The 22,025-nt window shown below is 40.8% G+C and overlaps 1 protein-coding gene across 1 annotated transcript; it reads left to right on the top strand.

The window, feature by feature from the left end:
• The first annotated feature begins 622 nt into the window (after positions 1–622).
• Positions 623–21,955, top strand: LOC124142189 (serine/threonine-protein kinase STK11-like). The gene is made up of 9 exons (XM_046510495.2): positions 623–1,074; positions 2,430–2,513; positions 2,993–3,082; positions 13,473–13,605; positions 14,062–14,198; positions 15,302–15,429; positions 16,767–16,824; positions 18,729–18,919; positions 20,331–21,955. The coding sequence occupies exons 1-9, from the start codon at positions 740–742 to the stop codon at positions 20,456–20,458; spliced, it is 1,284 nt and encodes a 427-aa protein (XP_046366451.1). The 5' UTR covers positions 623–739; the 3' UTR covers positions 20,459–21,955.
• Positions 21,956–22,025: the final 70 nt, after the last annotated feature.

The following is a 22,025-nucleotide window of genomic DNA, read 5'->3' on the forward strand; positions in this document are numbered from 1 at the left end:
AGAAAACAAATGAGATTTCTAACATTATTAAGAATTAGAGAATTACAAATTATGAAAAATATAGGTAGACGGGAGGGTGTACCTGGAAACCTTAGATTTTGTCCTTTTGGTCAAAATATTATAGAAGATACATTTTTTGTTAGTTTGCCCAACTTATGATATTTTAAGACACACAAATTTTTCCAACAATAACTTAAAAAATGAGTACTCCCTCTTAACTACAATACTTCTAACATTGAAACCTTGTCATTATGTGCTAAATATACCCTATCTTTATGTCCACATTATTATAATTCTAATTTGTACATTAACTGCACTCTGTACCTCTTGATACAGTACCACCACTTTGTACATAATTCATGTATTTATATTGTACTTGGGCCTGTGGCCTTTAAACTGAAACAGTGGGTACGAAGTACCCCCCCGCCCCACCCCACCCACCCCCACCCCCAAACACACACACACACAAACACTTTCAATTGTTTGCCTTGTTTCTTTCCCCAGAAATATAATTAATATCAATGCGATATGACGACTCGAACTTGTTTTTTTGTATTTCACATTTGTAAATAAAACGATAACCGTTCGAGCGAAGTTGCTTCCCTTTAGTGATCATGTGACCAAGGAACCTCGATATCATTAGAGTCAATATGGCCGCATTTCCTTTTCAGATCATAGGATTGTTACTCCCAAACATGTAATGAGAATAACAACAAGTGCAAGCACATTTCATTGAACGATGGCTCACCATGAACTTGTCGACACTATTCCTGCGTTCGAAGAGGATTATCGACATAGTGCACTGCACAATATGGATCCTATTGACTTTATCAATGACGATGAACCACTGGATGTATTTTTTCACCGGGTGGATTCAGACCAGATTATATATGAACCTCGACGCAGACGAGCCAAATTGATAGACAAATACCTCATGGGAGACATGCTGGGAGAAGGGTCGTACGGAAAAGTAAAAGAAGTGCTAGATACACACACACTATGTAGGAGGGCTGTGAAAATCTTTAAGAAGAAGAAATTAAGGAAAATCCCAAACGGGGAGCAGAATGTCCAGAGGTAGAAGTATATTGACAGCCTCGATGACACAAGTTATTTAATCAAAATCATAATAATAAGAATTGTTGGTTTTGTTTTGAGGTACTCGTAACCGAGAACTGTTCAGTCACCCAAAATTGAATGTTACATCATATACATGATTTATGTATTGTTTGTTCTCTGTTTTAAGCTGCACTCAGCTATTCATGACGGCTGTATGTCAATAATTGGGTCTGCACCAGACAATCCTGTGGCTGACATCATGACCTTGATCTACGCAGCTGACCACCCATCCCATTAGTCGCCTCTCACTATAATATAAGCATGGCTTGCTGAAGACCAATTCTAACCCGGATCTTCACCGGTCAAATTTATTCATGTTTATGTGCTCTAATAAGTGCTGCTCTTTGAACCCCTACCATATAGAAATACAAAGATAGGAAGTTGATATCTTAACCAAATAGAGATCTTAAAGCAGAAAAGGTACAGGAAAGTACCGGATACCTAAAGGTAATGCATTGCCCAGAGGCTAAATAAATCTGCATGCTGCAGCTTGCCCATCAACTTCATGCTCAAGCGAGAGATCAGTGCAGGCTAAATCAATTTGCTTGACAGTGATGGGCCTGCTAAATGCTCATTTTTCATATGTTACGGACTGACTGAACGGTAGAAAATGCAAACATTCACTCACTCACTCGAAAAATGCAACCAGACAAACTACGCTTTCACATTATTTACAAGTAAAAAATTAATTTTGCTGCAAAATATACGGGGATAATATATCAATGACTATAAAATATCCCTCAAGGAACAGAAGCTGATAGAGGTTTTGACTTGTGGCTTTCCAGATGCCTTAATCTCAGAGAGAATTCACAGTGATAAAAAACTTGATCCATCCTTCCATGTCTAAATTAAACGAGGCAGATTGTGTGGTCAGACTCGCTGACTTGGTTGATACATGTTGTATCCCAATTGCGTAGATTGATGCTCATGATGTCAAACACTAGATTGTCTGATCCAGACAATTATTTACAGACCACTGTCATATAGCTAGAATCTTGCTGAGTTAACAAACAAAATAATGATCATCTACCTCCAATAATTCCTAGATTCACCAGCATGATCATGATCATACTGAATATAGGAAACCACTTGCTGTTGTTTACAATATATCAAATGGTGCAAAACTAATGCTTTTGTTTTAATTTCTGACAAATGAACATAGCTTAGTTTCTATATATATTACAAGGCAATGTATAGAGAGTAAACAGAATATTATGTATCATTAAGTCACATTAATTAAGTCATGAATAATTTTGTGTTTTGTGCTTAGAAAATATTGTGTTGTGTTCTTATTGTTTTTGTAAATGTTTCAGAGAAATCATGCTTTTACGACGACTTCATCACAAAAACATCATTGGCCTGGTGGATGTTTTACAGAATGAAGAAAAACAGAAATTGTATGTAAATCATGTTTCCATTGTTTACATTCATGTAATCATAACTGTATCGCATTAGCGAAACAGGGATACAACTTAATATAAAAACATTATCTAGCCCTTATCATGTTGATAGTGCTAACAACTATGTAACACACCCTGATAAGCCTGAAAATCTACAACTACAAGACCTTAGGATACCTTTAACATTATGCATACTGGCTCTGGCAAGTAAGCTAGAGTGAAGTTGCACCCCTTGACTTTTATAGTTAGTTAACGCCCTTGGCTCTGGAAGATGATCATCTGCTTGACTCCAGGGAGTTTCTGAGGCTTTAATCATGCCCCACACTGAAGCCTAGGTTACAGGTACCTAGTTTTGGAATGCTGTGTCGGAGAGCTGCTTTATTTATATATTGTGTTGCCTTGGTTACAGGTACCTAGTTATGGAATACTGTGTGTGAGAGCTGCAGTATTTATATATTGTGTTGCCTTGGTTACAGGTACCTAGTAATGGAATACTGTGTTGGGGAGCTGCAGGAAATGCTGGAGAAAGCCCCGAAGAAGAAGCTCCCACTCTGGCAAGCACATAGGTGAGAAGTCAGCTTAACTCAGATGATATCAGTTGATAATGTTTAATTTTACTTTATCCTGAATCATACCAATTTGCTTATCTCTTCTTATTCCCGAAATGTAGTGAAAATGTCTTGTGCAGTGTTCCCAATGAACAGAAAGCATCTCACCATGTTCACCCAAACTCACCCCTCTCACCGGAAACCATCTCCCCGAGGCAAGAGAGTAAACTGACTTTAAAGGTCCAGTTTCCACCCTTGGCAAACTATGCTGGAATTCCTGGGCTCAATCGTAGCACCACCAGTGGCAATACAAGTTATGTCCCTTCTATGTCTCTCCTATGGACCAATCAGATTCCACCTCTCGCATCACTTGCATTTGCTTTAAACAAAATGGCGATGCACAGTCAAGACATTCTAATCGCTAATCAAAATCTATATTGTGATAAAACGAGTCTTACATCGTGAAGTGCATCTGATCACGTGAGCATTTAATTAAAAACATGAAAAGATTTAGAAAATATCTGTTGACACATGTTTTGCAAATCCTGCATTTGACCGAAATCTGCATTACAGTTTACGAAGCGGATTTCAATTTCGTTGCGTGATTTTGATTGGACTATGCGTGGACTCGTTAGTCCAGCCAAAATGTAACTCCATTATACCAGCCTACCTGGACTTTTATAGTCAGTTAACTCACTTGCCTCGGGAAGATGACCGGAAACACATGACCAACCAGTCTCATCACTCCCTTATTTTCGCCCCCGCAGGCTGTTTGAGAATTTTCTGTGTTCTTGTAGTCCGATCATCCTAACTCAACTTGGCCTTTCCGATTAACTTTTGGTTCAGATAACCTTTCCAAAACATTCGTTCAACATATTCAACGATTATTTTTGAATTTTGGCAAGGAATTTTTCTCTTTTGGCCTTTTGAATTTTCCTGGGTTTTTTTTCATAATGAAAACATGTGCCGTCTGCATATCTTTATTCGCGATCCACACACCATTTGCCTAACTTGTTCGCATCAAAACTGTACTGCAGACAATGCATGTGACTTCTGCTTCCCCTTTGCTGATGAAGAATTTGTTGAATATATCAAGAGGAAGAAGATAGACAGGAGGAGGAGAGATTCTTCACGCTCCTCTTTATCTAAATTCTAAGGAGAAGAAGAAGAATGAGGAGAAGATGTCATCAGAGCGTCAGACTTCACCATCCCCTACTTCAGATGAAGAAAAGGGTTTTGAATAACAGTTTTGACATAGAAGATTTAGTTGAGATTGATCTTCCCTTGTCACAGACCGCCCCTGTCATCTCAGCCCAGACTTCATCTGTCGGCAGTTGTAGTGTCCACTGTCTACTGAATGGCGTCTTGGATGCTAAGTTGGAAAAGAAGTTTCTGACTTCATCTTCCGACCCTGGCAAGAATCTCCAATTTTTGGCGAAGAAAAGGAAGTCCCCATTTGACCTCCTGGAGTCTCACACCTCCATGATGCCGAAGTTATTGGCCTCCATGAAGCCTTCCCTGTCAAACATATCCGGGAATAAAGACACCTGCGCGTAGTGTGAGACGTTTGTCAAACCCCTGACTTTCGCACAATCTCAACCTTTCACGTAGCCACAGACCTTCGCACAACGGTTTACCTTCATATAACAATCTTAGTTCGCGCAGCCTTCTCTTTTTCCGCAGCACTCTGCATCTGCTTCTTCTTCAACCAGCATGCAACAGCAGCAGCCTCTGAGCATACTCTCGACGCTGTCTTCTCCGTCTTCGGCTTACACTGAAGGGGTTCCCCAGCCGCCACATCGTTCTCTAATTGCAACACTTAATGCCTCCTCCAAGAGGAGGATGTCTTTGAACCTGACTTTAAAGCAAGACACCTCAGTCTGAAGATTTTTCATCCATCTATGAGGATCACTTGATGTTGATGTGGGTTGCTGATGGCCTACCCATTTCGTCACCTCCAGCAATACTCCTACAAGCATGTCGTACTGGATCAAGGTAGATGATATCGACACCTTGACAATTCCACCGATCAAGCATATTCACAGATAGCCAAAAGAATTGATGCTTCTTTTTTCCAAGGCTACCCGTACCCAGGGTTTGCCGACACCAAATTTCAATGCCAAGAAGTTTCCATTATACAGCAGAGCCACCTTCCTGCGGGCCCTGAAGATTGATGAAGACTATTCTTTGATGTCGGCCTCAAGGAGCAAAGGTTACTGCATCGATAGCACCACTTTATACAATGTCGAGACATTCTTTCTTTGGCCTTTCCATGTCCCTGAAAAAACATGTGAAATGATTTACAATCAAGTCAAACGTTTGCGGAGGAACTTACTTGAACGAGCCTCAATACAATCAACATCTATTTGTAGATGCCTCACTCCATGGATGTGGTACCCACCTCGACTCGTCGGGGCTGTGGTCTGCAGAGGAAAAGCTCTTCCACGTCAACCATCTCGAGTTTGAGGCAGTAATTCAAGCAATGTCTTATTGAGAGGCTAGAACTTAATTATAAATTCCGACAACTCAACTGTGACCTTCAACATAAACCTTTCGAATCACAACAAGGTTGGAAACCCTTCTGAGTTGGACATTCCAGCTGTACGAGTTACAGACAGCCTAAATCTGAAAATCAAAGCAAGTCACATCCAAGGAGCGTCCAATGTTCTAGCAGATGCCCTGTCCAAACCATAAGTACCATGGCCAACAGAATGGATGCTCCATCCCAAAGCATTTCGACTGGCGACAAGAGAAGGAGGCTGTCCATCGCGGTGGACCTTGTTGCTACCATGTTCAACAGATTGCTACCTTCGTCTCCCCAGTACCAGACCCTCAGGCTGGTGTGTTGGCAATATCTTGAGAGGGGCTTCGCACTTATGCATTCCCCCACCAGCTCATACCACTGGTTTTGCTGAAGATCATTCAAACAAAGAACCTTCAACTGCTTTGGGTTGCCCCATATGGGCCGGCAAGAACACGGTTCCCAGACCTCGTTGCCACAGCAGGAAAGCCAACTCTTAAGCTCACGATCTGGCCAAATTTGTGTCTTCATCAACACTCAAAACAAGTTTATCTACTGCCGGATCTTTACGAGCTTCACATATGGAGCATATTACGAACTATGTCACAAGACAAGGTTACTCTGTCTGGGCAGCTAAGGCAGTCTTAGTTCCTTAGCACTTTCTAGAACCACAAAGAACTTGTATGATGACAAGTGGAAGAAATTTGACCAGTTCCTTAGAGCAAAAAGTTTCACAGCAGCCAAAGCTACCTCACCACAAGTGGCTGAATTCTTGTGTTCTCTACAGAGCTCAAGATATCTCAAGGGTTCAACCGTAGGAGTTTATCTCGCAGCCATTAGTTCTGTCTTAGCCATGGCTAACGGAGAACAACACGCTGAGGTTTCTGAACTGATAGCCCTAATGTAATCCGACAATGTTGAGGTCCAACAGAAAAAGTTTAGAGCCCCAGCTTGGGATTTAAACAAGGTAACATAGTGCTGCAACATCTAACCAGTGATGTTTATGAACCGCTAGAAAAAGCTGACTTCGATCATCAGACACAAGAAACCTTGTTTCTCCTGGCACTAGCCACAAAAGCCAGAATGTCAGAAGTCAGGACTGTTCATCCTGTTATTGAGAAATGCTTCTTTAGAAATTTCAAGAACAAAGTTTCCTTCAGGATGAGGGAAGTCATTCAAATGCTTACAGGGCATCAGGTCTGGACCCACCAAAAGTGTCCAATCCACATGATTTGTTTGTTTGTTTGTTTGTTTGTTTGTTTGTTGTTTAACACTGACTCAGCAAAATTCCAGCTATATGACAGCAGTCTGTAAATAACCCGAGTCTGGACCAGACAATCCAGTGATCGTCATCATGAGCATCGATCCACACAATTGGGATACGAAGTCAGATATATACAGGGTCTCATATTTTACGACATTTTTTCATTGAAAATCACAGATGACTATTTAGGGCTCAATTTAGCTACAATCAACATGCACCATCACAACCTACTTTTAAGAAGTGCAACCTGATATTTATGTCTACATGCACCAAGCACCAAGTGCATGTAAAACAAATTCAAATTAGTGTCTGACTTATCCTTACTTTATAACTGAACAAAGATTTTTTAACTCATTCAATACCTTTAAGCTTTGTGTACCATACTACACAGCATTAGAAATTGGCTCTAGTCCTGTAGCCCTTGCAAAACTGACCTGTGAAGATCTGGGGTAGAATAGGTCTTCAGCAAACCAAGCTTGCCGTAAAAAGCGACTAGACTTGTCGTAAGATGCGACTAACAGGATCAGGTGGTCAGGTTCGCTGACTTGGTTGATGCATGTCATTGATCCCAATTACATGGATCGATGCTTATGACATCAATCATTGGATTGTCTAGTCCAGACTCGATTACTTACAGACCGCCATCATATAGCTGGAATATTGCTGAGTGCAGCGTTAAACAACAAACCAACCAACCTTGCAAAACTGCCCAATAGTTAAGGTATCATAAGGACTAGTGGAAATTTGCCATTTTTAAGGGTTTTGCTATATGTTGTAAGGGCTACTGCTACACCACTAACCCCTGTGTTTTGTGATCAAACTGTGGGTACGTGCACGTTCCTTTTGTGTTTTGCAGCAATACGTCATTAATTTATTTAAATTGTGATACAGTCGTCAAAGATCTGAGATTTTAAATATTTAGACTAGTTTATGCATCTAAGTTTCAACTTTGATCATGTTGATGAATTTTTGGGTTCCGTCTGGTGCAACTAGGTTTTCTTTTCAACATGCACCTGGTGCAAGTATCATAAGAGCCCTGCTATTTTATTAATGAAACTCACATAAAAGAAATAATAATAGAACTTTGTAAATATTCTGTATGCTTGTATGTTTCATTGTTATATGGTCAGGATTTTCTTGTTATATCTAGTAGTGAAGGTGCGATGCACCAATGCATCGGTGGATCACGATATTTTACTTCCCGATACAAGTATCGATCACAGTTGCACACAAAGTAAAAATTATTGATTCATACCTTAAATGTTTATTTAATGACTGTTACACCAAACACTAATTAGTAGTGAAATTTAGTGGTGAAAAAGTAAATATTTTCAGCAGGGGTCCGGCAAGTTTAAAATCCCAATCGGACATTTGCATTTAGGCCACGCCCCCTGCAAATAGCGTATTTTAGTACAATTTTTCACACACATTACAAGTTGTTATGTATTCATAATATCATGAATTATGAATTGTTTAAATTTAAATTGTTTAATTTACCGGTCAATTATTAACAAATAATATTTTAAAATTACATGGAAAACATACGTTTATTTCTGTTATAATAACGATCTGGTAACGTAGTGAACGGTCTAATTGATATTCATGAGTTGTAACTGCTCAAGTATATGCGTTGTAATATTTGGATCGAGACTATATCCCATATTTGGTTATCACGTGACCTCACGGGAAAAGATGTTTTTTAAAACAAAAGATTTTTCAAAAACAAGACAGATAATGTAATCACAAATACTAAAATATCGTTGATTTTTTAACATCCATTGCACCATACTTGACACTGCCAGCTGTAAATCGTCAGTGTGCCAGGTATTTGACAATCCTGTCCCTTAAAAAGATGGCTTACGCACCACAGATAAGAGCACATACAAGTATCGTGATACGTTTGGATTGTGAACAAGACATCATGATACGTATTGGATCGCACAGTTGGTGTATCGACCCATCCCTAATATCCTGTAAGCTGTCTCCGGTATGTAAACTGTCAACATTTGGTACAAGCAGGGATGGGTACTGGAGGTTTAAAGTGGATCACAATATTTTGCAATACACAAGGCCATATTGAGATATGTGTCACGATATACTGTATAATTCTAAATTAATTTAATTCAGAAGCAATCTGATACATTAAGGTATGAACTAAGTTCATAAACGGAACAAAACAAGATGCTGGTACAACATAATATTTACTCATTAAAAAAATAAGCAGCCATCTTGGGGCCCAGGATGCTTGCACCTTGGCAGCGAAGGCATTTGGCAAGTATTTAACATTAAACACATGATAAAAATCCAAATTTGAAATCACTCGATATATCGAACATGAAAAAATGATATTGTGATATGTATCGAGGAAAGAATGAACCTCAATTTACCGATATACTGGTAATATTTCCCACCCTTACTATTTAGGATCTTACATCTAGCAAAAGGGAAACTATCTATCAGGACGAGAAAAATGGCACATTTCTACTGGTCCTTATGATACCTTAACTATGGGGCAGTTTTACAAAACATTTTGTATGGAATGATTGTTGAGCTATATCTTGTTACGGCATCAATAAGTCATAATCGGTAAATACAATGTTTCATAGGTGTTTGCAATGATCTGTTCTGTTTTGAAAGTGCCAGTGAGAACCACTCAGCTTTGTGGTCAGAAATAATACAGTAGACCCATACTGTCGAATGATTCAATATACTGTCTTTTGGCTGCCAGTGTACTTGTCATAAGCTCCTAAGACAGACGTGACCTTGTCTTAATTTTTATCCAAAACTTAAAATAACTTAGTTCAGTGTCTGAAACTCAGCAGAGGAAACTGAGAGCCTTAATGGCCAGCACATTTAAAAAACTGTAGGCCAAGTCAAAAAACTGTAGGCCCAAACATTTTAGATGAAGCAGGGAGATATACTCTTGCAATATAAAATACAAAACATAACCAGTCAACCAGAAGCTTTTACTGCTATCACACCTAGTCCCCAGACACTCTGTAGTGATAGATGAAGCCTACATTTTATCAAGGAAATTATCACCTTGGAAAAGATCTTTGCTAGACATGTCATACACCATTTGGATGGTCTTATCCTACTGTTTATTAATATAAAAGTTATGTTATCACATTACTTAAATAATGCTTAACAAATAATTACTTAAATAACCTGCTAAGGTCTGCTGAAATTTAAACCTCTCAGCCCGAGAACAAGATTGTTTGCCTCGGGCCTACGGGCCGATGTCTATTTCTAACACTGACTTGGTTTCATTAGCGCTAAGACGGCTTCATGAATAGGCCGCCTAGGGAGTCGGTAATGACTTTGGGGACCCAGACATGATATAATGGATCCCAGGGTAACCATGGTAACTATTTGATACGGTTGCAACCTTTGACTTTCCCGATATCTGTTATTCAGTGTTCTCTCAGACATTGTATGAATAAAAACATTGTATAGTGTTGCTAAAATGTACACACAAAAATGTGATCCAACCTTTTCAAAATGTATTGAAACTTGCAAGTGTAGTTAGTGGGTTCCTGACGTTTATAGGGGCGGTCAGGTAGCTTAGTGGTTCAAGCGTTCACCTACCACGCCGAAGACCCGGGTTCAATTCCCGACATGGGTACAATGTGTGAAGCCTATTTCTTGTGTCCCCCGCCGTGATATTGCTGGAATATTGCTAAAAGCGGCGTAAAACCAAACTCACTCACTCACTCTTGACGTTTCTGTAACATGTTTTGCAATATAATGAATTTGACCTTGATTCAACATTTAAAGCATAATCATGACAATAGTTGGTGTCGGCAGAGTTATAATGCTGTCATGGTTAATAAGAATCATTGTAGTTGCACAGTTTGAAGACCGTATCTTTGACACCACTGGAAACAAGCCTGCCACCATTATCTGCATGCAATGAGACCTGACAAAAAGTAGGCTTTTGCAGTTGATTGCCATGAAAAACCAAACTTGACTTAAAGAAAACTATCAAGCAACATTGGGAGAGGCTGTCGCTATGATAGTCTGAGCAAAGTTTAACCATCCTACACATTTTGATATAGGAAAAATACCAACACAAGTTGAAGCAGACGTGAACTGTCCATGACGACAGATCTGTGTTTTTGACAGTTTGACTAGTTTGTCAGTTACCCCTTGGCTGGTCCTCTCCTTCCGTTGTCATGGCAAGCACTTCAAAGAGCAGTCTCTGTTTGTGTGACAGACTATTTCAGTGCTTCATGACCATGTGACACCCAGTAACCCTGAGACACTGACCTTTGCAGTTGAAATAGCTTTGACCTTTAAGCATGCTCTTTGGTATTGTCTCCTAATGCTGACTGACAAAGCTGAAGTTTGGCATGCAATTTCCTCCTTATGAAGACATTCTATTTTTTTTCAAACGATGTGTGTAAACATATTTAAAAAATCCAATTTTACAGCAAAATATGATTTTGTTCAGAACCACAGAGCACAGGGCTTAAACTTTGTGTGATGGTAAGGACCATAAGAAGATCCATGTCTGTTCATGATGTCACTGTCTGCCCTCGTGGGGGCGGGGTAGCCTTGTGATTAAAGCATTTGCTCGTGTTCTGTGTTCCACCCCACTGCCACTGTATTAACCCCCACTGCCACTGTATTAACCCCTACTGCCACTGTATTAACCCCTAATGCTACTGTGTTAACCCCTACTGCCACTGTATTAACCCCTACTGCCACTGTATTAACCCCTACTGCCACTGTGTTAACCCCTACTGCCACTGTGTTAACTGCTACTGTGTTAACCCCTACTGCTACTGTGTTAACCCCTACTTCTGCAGTGTTAACCCTTACTGCCACTGTATTAACCCCTACTGCCACTGTGTTAACCCCTACTGCTACAGTGTTAACCCCTACTGCTACTGTATAAACCCCTACTGCTGCAGTGTTAACCCCTACTGCCACTGTATTAACCCCTATTGCCACTGTGTTAACCCCTACTGCCACTGTGTTAACCCCTACTGCTACTGTGTTAACCCCTACTGCTGCAGTGTTAACCCCTACTGCCACTGTATTAACCCCCTACTGCCACTGTGTTAAGCCCTACTGCTACTGTGTTAACCCCTACTGCTGCAGTGTTAACCCCTACTGCTACTGTGTTAACCCCTACTTCTGCAGTGTTAACCCCTACTGCCACTGTATTAACCCCTATTGCCACTCTGTTAACCCCTACTGCCACTGTGTTAACCCCTACTCCTACTGTGTTAACCCCTACTGCTGCAGTGTTAACCCCTACTGCCACTGTATTAACCCCTACTGCCACTGTGTTCACCCCTACTGCCACTGTATTAACCCCTACTGCCACTGTGTTAAGCCCTACTGCTACTGTGTTAACCTCTACTGCCACTGTATTAACCCCTACTGCCACTGTGTTAACCCCTACTGCTACTGTGTTAACCCCTACTGCTGCAGTGTTAACCCCTACTGCCACTGTATTAACCCCTACTGCTACTGTGTTAACCCCTACTTCTGCAGTGTTAACCCCTACTGCCACTGTATTAACCCCTACTGCCACTGTGTTAACCCCTACTGCCACTGTGTTAACCCCTACTGCTACTGTGTTAACCCCTACTGCTGCAGTGTTAACCACTACTGCCACTGTATTAACCCCTACTGCCACTGTTTTCACCCCTACTGCCAATGTATTAACCCCTACTGCCACTGTATTAACCCCTACTGCCACTGTGTTAACCCCTACTGCCACTGTGTTAACCCCTACTGCCACTGTATTAACCCCTACTGCTACTGTGTTAACCCCACTGTTACTGTGTTAACCCCTACTGTCACTGTATTAACCCCTACTGCCACTGTGTTAACCCCTACTGCCACTGTGTTAAACCCTACTGCTATTGTGTTAATCCCTACTGCTACTGTGTTAACCCCTGCTGCTACAGTGTTAAACCCTACTGCCACTGTGTTAAACCCTACTGCTATTGTGTTAATTCCTACTGCAACTGTAGTAACCCCTGCTGCTACTGTGTTAATCTCTACTGTCACTGTGTTAACCCCTACTGCTACTGTGTTAAACCCTACTGCTATTGTGTTAAACCCTACTGCTATTGTGTTAATCCCTACTGCTACAGTGTTAACCCCTACTGCTACTGTGTTAAACCCTACTGCTATTGTGTTAAACCCTACTGCTACAGTGTTAACCCCTACTGCCACTGTGTTAACCCCTACTGCCACTGTGTTAACCCCTACTTCTACTGTGTTAACCCTACTGCTACTGTGTTAACTGCTACTGTGTTAAACCCTACTGCTGCTGTGTTAACCCCTACTCTACGGTGTTAAGCCCTTCTGCTACTGTATTAAACCCTACTGCTACTGTGTTAACCCCTACTGCCACTGTGTTAACCCCTACTTCTACTGTGTTAAACCCTACTGCTACTGTGTTGACCCATACTGCTAATGTGTTTAAACCCTACAGCTATTTTGTTAAACCCTGCTTCTACTCTGTCATCCCTACTGCTACAGTGTTAAACCCTACTGCTGCTGTGTTAACCCCTACTGCTATTGTGTTAAACCCTGCTGCTACTGTTAACCCCTACCGCTACTGTGTTAACCCTTACTCCTCCTACTGTGTGATGTTGCAGGTACTTCTGTCAGCTGATGGAGGGTCTGGAGTACCTGCACAGTCAGGGCATCATACACAAGGACATCAAACCAGGAAACCTGCTGCTCACCACTGATGAAACTCTGAAGATCACAGACCTGGGCGTGGCAGAGGTGAGATGCACATTAATGACATACCTATTTGCTGTGTTGGTAACAGAATGACATAATTCAGACTTGTTGCACAAACCTGAAATTTTAGATGAATTATCTTGAATTTGTCAGATAGACCTTTGATTAGACCATTTATATGGGATATGATCACATTGTATGAACATTGACGATTACTCAACAAGGAAAGATAAGGCAAGAGTAAATATTTAAATGATGGCTTCATATTGGCTTGTGACAAACAGCATCTTATTTAATACATGTCATGTGTTTGTTCTTTTCATAAACATATATATAAAGCAATCACAAAAAGGAAGAATTGTCAAAAATACCTGGGTCCACACCTGATTCCCGGATGCAGTGGCTGCCAGATTACAGAAGATGTAGCACACAGTAAAGTTGATATTCTTCGTTGACCCTTTGTGATACATTGTCTAAAGATTTAATTTTCCATTGCAGAAATTAGATGTATTTTCCCAAGATGATACTTGCAAGACAAGTCAAGGTTCGCCAGCATTCCAACCCCCAGAGATAGCTAATGGTGATGATTCCTTTGCTGGCTTCAAGGTGGATGTGTGGTCCTCAGGGGTAACATTGTAAGTTGAACAGTAGTATGCTGGAGCCTCACTGATGTACCCTGTGAGGAGTCCAGGTTAGAAAAGGTCCCCAGCAACCTGTACTGGTCGTCAGAGGTGACCGACCAGTGTCTGAAATAACTACCTGCCCGTGGCTGGTAACTTTTCTGTCGGGCAAGATGAAATTGTCCCCCACCTGCCCGAATTTCTGGCAGATAATTTTAAGACTATTTATATATTCAGTTTTAGCTTAACTCCTTGTAGATTCTCAAGTAATTGTTTGCATTATTTCAACTGAATCAAGATGTAATTTGTCTCTTGTTTTTTTCCGAATTTTCAATATTTATGATGTCTGAACGCGGGCAGGTAACTTTGAAGATGAGCAGGCAACATTTATGAGTCACCTGCCCTACTGTCTTTTGGGGTTTTAAAATAATTCAAACACTGTGACCAACTGGATCTCGGGAGGTCAAAATCAGTGACTTGGTTGATAGCGTGTCATTGTGCCCAGATGGTGTGGCTATTTGCTTACAATATCAATAACTGGATTGCCAGGCCTAGACTTGCTTATTTACACGCTGCCGTTGTATGGCTGGAATATTGCTGAGTGAAGCATTAAATGCAGCAAACAAACCATGACTGATGCCTTGGTAATATTGGAACAATAGGCTCCATCTTCATTTTTTTCCTGCTGCCTCGATGTGGCTGAAATGTTGTTGACTGCCGCGTAAAACAACAATCCCTCACTCATTCTGCGCCTCCATGGTCTAGTGGTAGAGCATCCGCCCAGAGAGTGGAAGGTTTGGGGTCGATCCCTGGCCGCATCATACCAAAAGATGTTAAAAGATAGTACTTGTTGTTACCCTGCCTGGTGCTTCGCATTAAGGGGCTAAAACAAGGAATGGTCAGCTCTGAGTCAGTATACTGTGTCTGAGTGGGGTATCCACGTTGAACTGAGGCATGGTATCTCGGTGGGCTAGCACTATAAAAACTATAAAATCGGCAGGCACACACACACACACCTCATTCTTGTTTAAAGGTTATCATTAAATGCAAACATAATAAATCTGTTTTCTTGTCTTTGTCCGGAAGGATGTTCACTTTCTTGTTGTTTCTTCTTTCAGGTACAACATAACAACAGGATTATATCCATTTGAAGGTGACAATATCTATAAACTGTTCGAGAATATTGGTAAAGGCCAGTTCACAGTTCCTGACACCGTAGACGAGAGTTTAAAGGAACTCCTCAATGGTAGGTGCTTGTGTTTATATGTTACGTCAGACTAATGTCCGATTTGTTATTATTCAGATTTGTCGGCTCTATGTTTAGCGAAAGCTTAACAATTAATATATGGAATTGTTGATTGGAACAATCATTTGCTAGAAAAGCATTTTTTTCATTCTTGTTTTAAATGACTTGTCAAAATAGCTGTTGAATCCAAGAACACTTGTGTGAGTAAACATCTGTGGTCCAAGGGAAGTAACTGTGAGGTGAGAGATGGTGATGCAACTTCCCAAATAAACTAATGGCAGCAACATCCATGAAGATCTGGATTAGAATAAGTCTTCAGCAACCCATGATTGCCGTAAAAGGCGACTATGCTTGTCGTAAGAGGCGACTAAGGGATCAGGTGGACAGACTCACTGTCTTGGTTGATGCATGTCATCGATCCCAACTGCGTGGATCGATGCACATGATGTCACTGGATTGTCTGGTCCAGAGTCGATTATTTACAGATTGACGTCATATAGTTGGAATATTGCTGAGTGCGGCGTTAAACAACAAACAAGCGAACAAACAAACAAGTGGTAGCGAATAGGCTTGAGGTGTTTATCATTACTGAATGGCAATAATCTGACCATGGCGATAATTAAGAATACAAAAGGTTATCCAGTACACTTCACAAAAGTTGGCAACAGAGCAAATAAATTTAAATATTAAATTTGTCATTGCATGCTGGACTAGTGATAAGCATGATGAGGCGTGAAGGTCCCTACAACCAGCCATACCCCTGCTCGTGGCTTTCAGCAAGTGTTTTAGAATCATGGCCGAGGTCACTTTCCTCTCACATTAGGCTGACATGCCATCATGTAACCTGATCACTGAAATACTCTGAGCCCTCCTCACTTTCTGAGGGGTCAGGGGTGGCCCAGTCGTCTTAGGCACTGCGATTCTCTAGGCAGAGTTGCGTCCCCTGGCCACGCCAGAAACCTATGATTGTGGGTTCGAATCCCTGTTTGCTCCAATTATGTTTCTAGGTTTGTCAGCACCATACCCATGCTCATGGGTTTCACCGAAGTGGTAAACATCTGAGACCTGCATCACTTCGGGCTTTCCTCCCACATTAGGCTGACATGCCATGGTATAACTGGAATACTGTTAAAAGCGGCATTAAACCAAACTCACTCACTCCTCACTTTTTGTCCTGTTCAAATTTATTTTGTAAGAGAGTATAGAGAAGTTCATCAGTACCATGATGTGTGTCTGTCATGTTCAGTGACAAATGTGGCAGTGGTAGCTTGTTGTAGGTCAGTGTGTGGGCAATTGTGCTACTTGAAGACTCATGCATTCATTTCATTCTGTTGCAGGAATGTTGGCGTACAAAGCGAGTGATCGCTTCAGTATAGCACAGATCAGGCAACACCAGTAAGTTGAGACCTGCAGTAACTGAACAGTGGCCAGAGAGCTATATCCCTTCTTTATCCTTCCTATTGACCAATGAGATTCCACCACTCATATAAGGCACCGCGATTCGCTGTGCAGAGTTGCGTCTCTTGGCCACGCCAGAAACCTATGATTGTAGGTTCGAATCCCGGTTCCCCCCGATTATGTTTCTAGGTTTGTCAGCACCATATCCGTGCACGAGGGTTGCACCGAAGTGGTAAACGTCTGAGATCTGCATCACTTGGGGCTTTCCTCCCACATGAAGCTGACACGCCATGATATAACTGGAATACTGTTAAAAGCGGCGTAAAACCCAACTCGCTCACTCACTCACTCACTCACTCACTCACTCACTCACTCACTCACTCCACTCATATCACATGCATTTGCTTCAAACAAAATGGTGTCGCCCAGTGAATACGATCTGATTGATAACCAAGATCTATTTTGTAATAGAATGGGTCTTACTTCGCGAAGTGCATCAGATCACGTGAGCACCTTGATTAAAAGCATGAAAAGATTTGGAAAATATCTGTTGATTACTAAGTTGGCAGTACACATGCTTTGCAAATCCTGCAATCAAACAAAATCTGCACGTCAGATTAGACTATACACAGACTCGTTAGTCCAGCCAAAATATAACTAAAAAATTTCAACCTAATTTGGCAAGGGTGGAAACTGGACTTTTATAGTCAGTTAACTCCCTTGCCTCAGGAAGATGCAGTGTCAGCTATATTTTTGCACTTCACATGGTTTGACCCCATTGGGCTTCCAGCTTAGCATAAGTCCTCGGCAACCTAGGTGATTAATGAACAGGGTGGTCAGACTCGTTGATTGGTTGCTTGCATGTTATCGTACCACAATGTCGTGGATTGTTGCTCATAATATTGCTCACTTAATTGTCTGGACTGGGCTTGAGATATTGCTGAGTGTGGCATTAAACAACAAGCAAGCAAAGAAAATATTATGGTTCAATCATTATTCTTCCATGAGTATGAAAGTTATTTGATTCTGATTGGTTAATCAGAGGTTTCAAGTCACAATAAACCATCTCTGAGCAAAACAGACAATTGACGTCAGCATCACCACTGAAGCTTATATTTATTTATAGAATAGTACTTCTTTTTACCTTAGTGTTAATTGGGGACTTTTTTAATAATTATATAGACAATTATAGGTTACAAAATGCAAAGTTGTTTTTACTCCACTATTCAAAGGAAGTGTGGCAACGCATTTTGTGTGGATAACACGATAGAAATCTACAAAGAGAATATATTTCAAGTTTTGGGGACAGCAGAGAGGTTATGCCTGTCATATGTTCATGTGAAGTATTAAAGTGTAAAAGACTGAACATATTTTGTTTAAAAGCTGTTATTCAGATCGACAACCCACTCAAGACATTGGCCTCAACCCATGCCGCTTCAATCAATATATTTGCTGACACCAAAGAGTTCGCATTTTATTTAGTTATGGTAGAAAGGAGATAAACTTGTTGTGTTTTCAATGTAGGGCTAGGTTACCTGTAGATTTAACTGCACTAAATTTGACATTTGAAACCTTGCACTGTGCATGCAGTTCCATTTTCAATTTAGTATGGTTAACTCTACTGATAAACTGGCTCTACTTTAAAAACACAGGGTTAGGGTTAGAGTATAGTTATCTTCTTACTAAGCATACAGAGGATACTTTATATTGAAATCTTTGCACACAAATCAGTAAGAAGGCCATAAAAAAGGAGAATATTAGCATGGTGAGAAACTCCTCCCATCAACAGTTTTAGAAGCATTCTTATAAACTTAATGGTAATGGTTTATCAAGACGGTATTTGTTGATGGAATTTCGTTGTGCTGTGTACCCTTACCATCTGATATCTGGTCTGTTTCCAGGTGGTTCAAGCGGAAACACGCCAAGGTGGAGGATCGCGTGTTTTTATCTGCGTCTTCGGATGGCGACTTAATGAGGAGTATGACTGTGGTGCCATATTTAGAGGATCTCCACTTCGGTACACCAAGTGAGGAAGAAGAGGAGGAAGAACTGGAGAGCGCTGTCACTGTGGCAGGCAATCATCAAGGTCAAGGTCAGTACAGCCAACTTGAAACAGCTCATTAAGGCTAAAAAAATAAAAGTCTTGGTTCTCAGGCACCGCCCGCATCATCAAGTTTGCTGTATGATTCGTTTTATGTCCATTTGAAACAAAAACAAAAAAATCCTTAAATATTCCAAGTCCAACAGTAGTCAAATACTGTATTCCACTATTTTACTCATCAACAAATACATTTATGAAGGGAGCCCTTTCCAAGATTGATTGTACACAATTGTTTATTTTGTTACACAACCGTTACTTGGTTACATATCAGTTTGGTTAACAAAAAAAACAAAAAAACACTGCCCGCCTGCACTATATTTTCAAATACCATTGCCTGAGAACCAATTCTTTTATTTTTTAAGCCTAATAATGGCAATATGATTGCAGGTTGAGATAACTGAAAACAAATATAAAAACTTTATGGCTGTTTAGATATCAAGAGTTATCTTCTATATCTATCTGATAAGTGATAACGATTAGTTTTATTTTATGTAGCAGCTGTTTGTTTTTTACAAACATGATGTAAAACCTCCATTTATGGAGATCACCACTGGGTCGGACTTCAAATATTGCTGATGTATTGAAATAAGACACTTTCGGGGGCCCGATCATTTCAGGTGCCACAACTGGCTATGCAGAGTTGCATCATTTACAGGTGTGCAAGAAACCTTTAATTGTGGGTTTGAATCCCAGATTCACCCAGATTAAGTTTCTAGGTTTGTCAGCACCCTACCCCTGCTCGTGTGTTTTAGAAAGTGGTAAGCGTCTTTGATTTCTATTAGCCCCCTAACTTGAATAATAATGCTTGGGTGTAGAACTGTAAATGAGGCTATGAAATATGAGTTAATATTATTCGTATGTGAACAGGGTTGCTGCAACTTCTATGCTTCACAGTTAACATGCTATGATGTTTATAATGCTGTTGTTACTCACATTTTGCATTCTTTCAAAATGTGGAGATTTTCAGTGATATTATGTAACAGCTTGTTTAACTTGTCTTGAGCATGTTGAGATTGAGAAAATGAGGTCACTTTTCACCTCGTAATTTCTGGCAGCCTATTCAGGAAACTGTCACACCCTTGAAGATCCGGGATAGACTAGGTCTTCAGAACCCATGCTTGCCGTAAAAGGCGACTATGCTTGTTGTAAGAAGCGACTAACGGGATCGGGTGGTCAGTCTCGCTGACTAGGTTGATGCATGTCATCGTATCCCAATTGCATAGATCAATGCTCATGATATCAATCACTGGATTGTCTGGTCCAGATTTTATTATTTAGATACCGCTTTCATGTAGCAAGAATATTGCTGAATGCAGCGTTAAACAACAAACAAACAAAACAAATTCTCATACGAAGTCAAACCTGTCCCTCACTAACATTGTGTCATGTCTTGTCTATGCAGGGGCACTGAATGACAAGCAGGATATGGCAACAAGACAGACAGAGAACTCCAAGTCCAACTCTAAGCCAAAGAAAAGAAAAGGGAAGAGCTCTAGTAAATTTGCATTCGGATCCTGCAAGCAGTCGTGACATCAGCTGTCTTTCTGGGCTGCTTCTGTTAACTGCTTCTGTGACTTTGTGTAGCATTGCTCAGCTCCAACTGCTGATCAGTGCATCAATGCTAGCAGTGTAGACTGAGTCAATGTTCAGTCCTAACATCTGCCTTTACATCAATGCTAGCAGGATAGATCGAGCACAGTTCCAAATTCTCCCTTAAACATCAGTGCTAGCAGGACAGACTGAATCCGTGTTCAGTCCCAGAATGTAGCACTGTAGACTGAACTGGAATAGGTCCCAAGACCTAGCTTTGACACCCATGCCAGCAGAATAGACTGAACACAGTCCTAACATTTCCTTGTCAGTACAAGAAGGATCAACAGAATGATTGTCTGACTTCTGCATCAATGTCAGGATGATAACTGAGACGATGACGCCAGCAGGATAGACTAAATTTGGTGTAAATCAGGAGGGCTGAACATTGTCATTGCTAGCATTATTGTAGGAAGAAAATACTTAGGGCAATGTGAATTAAAATCTTAAATATATACTTATATCAAATCAAAAGATTTGACCACTAGTACATTTTAGTCTGCATATGTCAAAGTTGACATTCATGTAATGTTGCCCCGTGGACCCAGTACGTGTGTGTGTGAGCGAGAGAGAAAGAGAGACAGATGGAGAAATAGATGGAGAGAAAGAGAGTGAACATATCAGGATGATTATATGGTATGTGATAGACAGGACTGAGGCTGAATCTGTCTCTGGACCCACCATGTTATTGTGGAGAGGACTTTTGTGATGATCAATGCTTGTAAGTCAATAAGTGACTGGACTGAATGTGATAAGATACCTCCAAGAATACAGGAGGATGTTGAGGGTAATGTTGGCAAGAACCTCCTCATGGTAATGTCACCAATTTAGGACTACTTGATGACACCCTGGGCTGAATGTGGACTGACCTCTTCCAAGGTCAGGTCGGCAATGTCCCTCATGGTAGAGTTCTGCTGAGCTCACCAAATGCTTCTGTGATGGCATTCTGAGTATTCTGAAAGTTATTCAACCAGACCAGACCAAAAATTCTTGGTAATGTAGCACTTATGTGCAGAGCATCTCTGATAGGTCTTTTAGATCGTCAGAGGCAGTCAGCTGGACTTTGCAGAATTTTTCTTCTCTGATTGAAGAGCCATTAGAGCAGCATGTTCAGGTCACTGAGGCATCAGAGAGACTGAGAAGATTAGGGTGCCATCAGGGCAATATGACAGGGGACATGTTCAGGTCAGGGACATGATCAGGTCAGGGCCATCGTTGGGGGGACAGCCACAGGACCTGTGATGAAGAGATAATGGCATACCTGACTGAAGCTCAGAATCAGAAGCAACAAGCTGGAATAATTTGATGAAGGGAACACAGAAGTTTGTTGTCATTATGTTCTCCTATGTTAACGTTAAGGACAAAAGACTGGGAAATTTTATTTATGGACCAGTCTGTTTTATGAATGAAATTATATCATAAATATATTTAAAACAAGTTATTCTGTGTTTTGGTTTTTGGTCTCAGGGAGTGTCTGGGATGACACTATTGCATTTTTAGAAAGTAG

This window comes from Haliotis rufescens, unplaced genomic scaffold (assembly GCF_023055435.1).
Source record: "Haliotis rufescens isolate VD_foot unplaced genomic scaffold, xgHalRufe1.0.p SCAF_2, whole genome shotgun sequence".
Taxonomy (NCBI): Eukaryota; Metazoa; Mollusca; class Gastropoda; order Lepetellida; family Haliotidae; genus Haliotis; species Haliotis rufescens.